Source organism: Kogia breviceps, chromosome 3, assembly GCF_026419965.1.
Source record: "Kogia breviceps isolate mKogBre1 chromosome 3, mKogBre1 haplotype 1, whole genome shotgun sequence".
Lineage (NCBI taxonomy): Eukaryota > Metazoa > Chordata > Mammalia > Artiodactyla > Physeteridae > Kogia > Kogia breviceps.
The window spans coordinates 178,710,591-178,716,864 of record NC_081312.1 but is presented as its reverse complement, the minus strand read 5'-3'; the positions used below and the strand labels follow the sequence as shown (position 1 = coordinate 178,716,864).

Sequence of the window (6,274 nt, the reverse complement as noted above, 5' to 3'; positions counted from 1 at the left end):
CCTGTAGGACAGCACCAGAGATCGGAGAGTCTTGTCAGGGCATGTGTGCGGCTAGAGGGCGGTCAGGAAGGAAGGGCGAGGACACAGAAGCATAAGAAACAGGCTCTGCTGGTGATCAACGTGGGGCGCGCAGAGGAAAGTGCAGGAGAGGACGTTTCCAGCCTCAACCGGTTATGTACGAATACTGCTGACCAAGAGAAAGCAGGCAATTCAGAGGATGCTGAACGTCGAAGGAGACAGCAAGAGCTGGTTTATAGAATTCACGTACAATTGCCAGCGTCAGTATAATAACGAGATTTGTTGCACGCTATTGGGTACCAAGCACGGCACAAACTGCTAACATTTCATTTAAGCCACACAAGAATCTGCAAAGATTACTGTCATAACAACGTCCACGAAGATGCGGGGAGTTTCAGGAGATTCTTCCCAGCCTGAGGGAACAACGGAAACCAAGGCACGAATGTCGAGGTGTTCCCTCTATATTTGGCTGGTGTCCATCGGTTCTCCTATAAGCAATATTGAAAATTTCCAGAAACTTCATCTCTTATGCCCTCCCCCACCCCCATATGTCTGCTTGAAGTATCAATACTATCTCTTCACTCCAGACTAATATCTTTAAGGGTATCTCAAGCCCACAGGGCGGCCTGGATCTGATAAGGCAAATCAGGATACATTCCACCAGTTAAATCCTGGTGATGTTATAGCTTTTAACCTGCCTGCATTTCTTAACCTCTAAAAGCACGGGAGGAAAGCCCACAAACATGTGATACCTCCCAGAATCACTACCCACAGAGGTCCAGAAATAAGCTCGACACAACGGAAGATACACAACAGCCCACGCGTAGCCCGCACGTACATTATATGGCGCTGCATTGAGCACTGGCGTTGCACACAGTATGTCCCAGCTTTCCTGAAATTCATGGGGGCCTCATTGGGCTTCCTGGGCACAGGCCATGGTCCATGGGTTTTGCTTTAGAGCTGAGAATCCAGGCAATGAGATATTTGATATCATTATGGCATTATTATTATTATCATTTTAGTTGGGATCATTGTATTGAGGACTTTAAAAAAAGGATTCTTTATCTTTTACGGATTCACATGAAAATTATCTGGTGCTGGGAAGACACGGTGGGGGGGAAGGATGGATGAAACAAGGTTCAGTCTCCGCGTTAGTAACTTTTGAAGCTGGGTGAAGCCTTCGTGGGATGTTATCATACTTATTTTTCCCACTTCTGTGTGTACGTGAAATTTTCCATAATACATACATATTTTGTTAAAGACTGGGTCTGACTGAAGGAGAAATCAGAGCGGTCAAGCAATATCCTGCAGAAGCGACTGTGGAAGTAAGAGATTTTTTTCCCAGCAAAGACCCAAAGATGCTCTGAGCTCTGTGACAAGTGAAGGGCCTTTGATGCAGGCAATTCACTAGAAATGAGCCCCTCACCCGGCCTGCAAAGCTGGAAATACACATCCAGAGCCTGAGATACGTCCACGTTTACACATTTATTTGGATTTAGAGAAACAACACATAAAATACTTTGATCATACACAAGTTTATATTTGGTAAGAAGAACAGGTTGCCATGTGTTGATAGTTTTTATTGATTTCTGTCTCTAGTAACGGAGTGATGCTCGGGAGATGTCGATGTCTTTCAGAAACACTGACTGGGAACAGCTAACTAATCAATACACAGCATTTGCACTTAGCATTTGCAAATAGGAGGGCACGTGCAAGATGATACCCACTGTTAGGTTCCTGGGTTCCTTGTCCTGCTGCTATATTTACAAACCCGTGCTTTCTTGGTCCATATTCTGAGGAGTAGCACCTAGTCCAAATCTTAGCAGGGACAGTGCCTGCAACGTTGGCGGTTTGTGACCCTCCATATTGGTTTCCTCTGTTCTCGGAGACACTGAAGTAGCATCCTCCTTGCATTTTGTGAAATCCCGCAACCCTCAAAGGAGACCTCTCCGCAGCGAGCGGAGCCGAGGGTACTCCCTGTGAGAGCTGAGGTGGAGGGCACACCGTTTAGCAGAGAGAGGGCGGGTGAGAGAGTTATGGGCACAGATGCGAATGTGGTTCTCAGAAGATCAGTACGAATACCACACAGGAAAAGACACATCAATAATATATTGAACAAGCTTTTACAGCAAAGCATGTTGATTTGCAACACCGTAAGTTCAGATCTAAAGTGCACAACCCCCATCTGAGGTGACGAGACAGGACTAGCGGTATAATAAAGGCAACACAGTTACACACACAACTGATTTCCTTTTCTTTCCTCACGTGCTTGAGACAGTTCAGGAAGTCAATACCATTTATGTGTCTCCAATGGAGACATACCACACATTTTTTTTCAAGTATTTAAAAATAATAAACACAATGTTGCTATCTAAATGAAAATGGCCATGTCGATTGTGATTAAAGCTAAAGCCAAACTTTTCTAATATTTGTAAAGAATGGTCCCACATAAAGGCCTATGGCACTGGGAATTTGGCTAAAGTTCAAAACAATCTCCCTTCCTTCCTTCCCTCCCTCCCTTCCTAACTCCCTTTTTCTTGAGTAGATTACAAACTTACTTTAAAGAATATTTACTAAACTACTGGGACTTATCAGGCTTTTATTTACCTCCTTCCCTGGGTTATGGCTGGTGGCATTTCACTGCATAGGACTGAGCAAGGCTCCCAGCCAACTTGGCGAAGAACCCGGAAGGGGCAGGGGGTCGGGGAAACAAGCTCTTGGTAAAAACTATTTTGCTGGAATTTCAAACACCGGCACAAATGTTCCTCCTTTAAGTTCTGTCATACCACCAAGTGAAAAAGCAGCCGCTTCTGATAGAGAGCCTATAACCCTAGGGAGAAGCATCCTGGAGTAGAGAGGGATCTGTCCAGATCAGGGCACTGGGCTGCACCGTCTCCTCCAAGCAGGATGGCGGGTTTGATAATTAGTGTCTCCGCCTCTGAGATGGGGTCTGTGGCCTGAGGCTCACAATAGGTGGGCAGTTGTGTGCTTATTCTCAACAGCTAATTTCTAGAAAGGAAAGGAAATGCTTGGCCATTAGACCCAGCCTAGAATGGGAACCTTGTTCCTCCATGAAATTCTGGGGCACAGATAAAGCGTTTTCTTCTCATAGTCATAGGGAATCCATTTGCTTCCTAGACAGAGGGGGCCCGAAGCCATGTTTATGTCAAATATCAACGTTTTCATATATAACCTGGGAGAGAGAGTGTAGGGGCAAGCTCAGGAAGCTTGCAGGTGGTTGGATCCCGTGGTCATATTAGAGGCCTTTTCTGTTTGACGAAGGATGGGGTCCTCTTTCCTCCCTCATACGCCTACCATCTTCCTGGCCTCTGCTCTGACTGGGGCATACAGAAAGGATGAACGTTCCTAAATGTGCACCCGCAGTCTGCATACATGGGTCCACACTCCTCCGCTAGCTCTTTGACTCGGACAGTCTGTGCCCATAAATATCTATGGGCGCTCTCGTTAGCTCATGTCTCTCCATCAGGTTTGCAGGGGCTGAAGGATGCTTTTAAAATATTACTTTGAATTCTAAGGAGCATAAGATCTCTACATAGTCTGGTCACTTGGGTCTTGATGGGAGACAGATGATAAAAGAAGGTCTTAAGATGCTGTCTCAAAATTCTAGGTGGGGAGCTCATTTCCTGAGAGGAAAATAACCACTAATGGAGTAGAAATTAATTACTGGGAACCCCAGTGACGGGGAGCTTAGCAGGAGAGACTTTTGTGGGTCGTAAGGGGGAGTGAATGGGAAAGAGCAGTGACCTGGGAGGGGAACGACTCCTTCCTGGGCAGCGACACTGTGGCATCCAAGATGACATCGTTACTCCCACACAGAGATCTAAGGCCAAGTTTAATTTTCCGGGCTCACCACATCCGGAGTGTGTTTCATTCCCCTGCTCGGGCTGATTAGATTTTATTTTTATTTTCTCTGATGAATCCAAATGACTTAATAAAAGAATACTGTTTGGGAAGATATCTCAAGAACCAGCATCAGCCTTCTGTTCTAAACAGGCTGAACTGGAAAGCATAATAGAGACGATTACCCTAATTTCGTCTAGGATGAAGCGTGGCTGTCACGCCTACTGAGCGAGTCTACTAAGGTCCAATGGATGGAAAACTGAAATGGGAAGAGAGTCTTATTGTCGAGCTGACCAATCATTCTAAAGAACCTGCAGTATTCTTTTGTGTCTGTTTTGTAATACTAACTTTAGAGATGTGATAAGTCATAAAATGAACAGAAAGAAGGCATCATGCCTTTTAAGAATTTGGTGGGCCTATGTTTCAAAATAACTTTGCTAAATGTTTTATTGTGCCTCCGTTAAAAGAAAGAGGAAAAAAAAAATCTGGCTTAGTTTTTAATATCTGCCCCTGCAGTTTGTATAACCCATATAAAATAAAAATCTATATGTTACAAAATAGGATTTCTTTTTAATATATATATTTTCCTTTTGTAAAATTATATGTATTTAAATATATTTGAAATGTTGCTATAGGTGAATTAGAAATCTTTTCCTAATACTAAGAAAAAGGTAAGAGTTTTTTTTATTGTCAGCATACATTTTATATTTACTTTATCCTTTTCACTGAACCCCAGAGAACCTTGTATGATTCAGCTGCAATTTGGCACTATTGAACCCTACTACTCTGAAGTGAAAATAAAGTCTGATTTGCACACTATATTAAAAGTAAGGGAAGTATTTGTAACAATTTTAAGCTTTTCCTTACTGCTTAGAACACAGCCTTTTGTCACTAATTATTAGAGAGGTATTCTAAACTTAAGAAAGGATTTTTAAAAGGAGCAATGTTTGTTTGTTTTTGATTTTTAAACTGTACTCTACTTTGACACCACAATACAGAAACAGATTTACTTTGGAACAAACTACAGATACATTTACACAGTGTGCGACAACTTAATTGTCTACCTAGAGAACTGAAACAGCTTGGTGAGCTAGGCTATTATAAATCCTGTCCAAGGCGCTCGATTTCTTCAATCAGGAAGTCAATGTCTCGGTGAGTTGCCGCGGGGTTTGAGATGACCATGCGGAAGAAATTGACCTTGTCTCCCAAGGGCTGGTAGCTCACCATGGTGGTCCCAGACTCCATCATTCTGGCTTTAATCACTGGAGCCACCTGTGGGAGAGACCAGACCACAGACCACACGGTGACTGCTTCTCCCAGGGACTCTTCCTTTCATGAAAGAACCCGATACCAAGTAGCATTTGTAGCTTTTAACTGAACAATCAGAACCATATTTGTCATCCCTTGAAGGAACTGCCCTCTCGCTTTTCTTGGGATCAGAGGGCTGGAGCAGTTTAACAGCTTCAAGATCTCGAAGGCGCTAAAAGGAGTAATCCGTAGTAGGCTAGCGTCAGGAGCTTGACATCTTGACTTTCTACTTAGTGTTTTGGGAGACCAAGAAGAATCTGATGTTGGTTCCAAGGCTAAAGAATTTGGCGATACAACATTTGGGGGATGGGTGTTTTTCCCCCTAATTGGAAGCAATACATGGTTCACAGACTGGTTACCAAGATGTAAGGCTCACTATCAAGTGATGTGTGAAAATAAGCAGACTTTTGAGATCCTAAAGCTATTGTCTTTCTTGAGATCCTAAAGCTTCCTCGTTTTTGTTTTGTTTTGTTTTGTTTTTTTTGCGGTATGTGGGCCTCTCACTGTCGTGGCCTCTCCCGTTGCGGAGCACAGGCTCCGGACGCGCAGGCTCAGCGGCCACGGCTCACGGGCCCAGCCGCTCCGCGGCACGTGGGATCCTACCGGACCGGGGCACGAACCCGCGTCCCCTGCATCGGCAGGCGGACTCTCAACCGCTGCGCCACCAGGGAAGCCCCCTAGTTTATTTTTATTCTCCTTGTGCATTAACTCAGTTTATAAGATGTTTTGAAATATATTACCTAATAATCATGAAGAATCAGCTGAGGCCAAAAGCTGCACCCACAACGATTTAACATTACCGAATCAGATCACAGACAAGATTTTACCACACTTATGCCAGATGGATGATTACAGCCCTTGGTCCGCTATTGTGTAGGAATTTAAGTTCAAACTCCAGTTCAGCACAAATGCCTTTTGTCACCAGCTCTGAGGACTCTTCCAGTGTCCCCCCAAACGAATCTGCAGCTCTGACAAGACCTACTTATTCAATATCCCTTGGATGTACCACACATACTTTCACCCCTTCACACTGGTCCTCAGTCTCACCATGTCACACTTGTTCTCTTTGCTTAGAATTCCTTTTCAC

General features: G+C 44.1%; 1 protein-coding gene across 1 annotated transcript in view; it reads right to left on the bottom strand.

Moving 5' to 3' along the window:
* Positions 1-1,484: 1,484 nt before the first annotated feature.
* Positions 1,485-6,274, bottom strand: part of GAD2 (glutamate decarboxylase 2) — a 68,215-nt gene continuing 63,425 nt past the window's right edge. Inside the window, exon 17 of the mRNA XM_059056409.2 lies at positions 1,485-5,151. Within this exon, the coding sequence (XP_058912392.1) occupies positions 4,978-5,151 (174 nt within the window). The 3' untranslated portion in view covers positions 1,485-4,977. The remainder of the gene's footprint in view (positions 5,152-6,274) is intronic.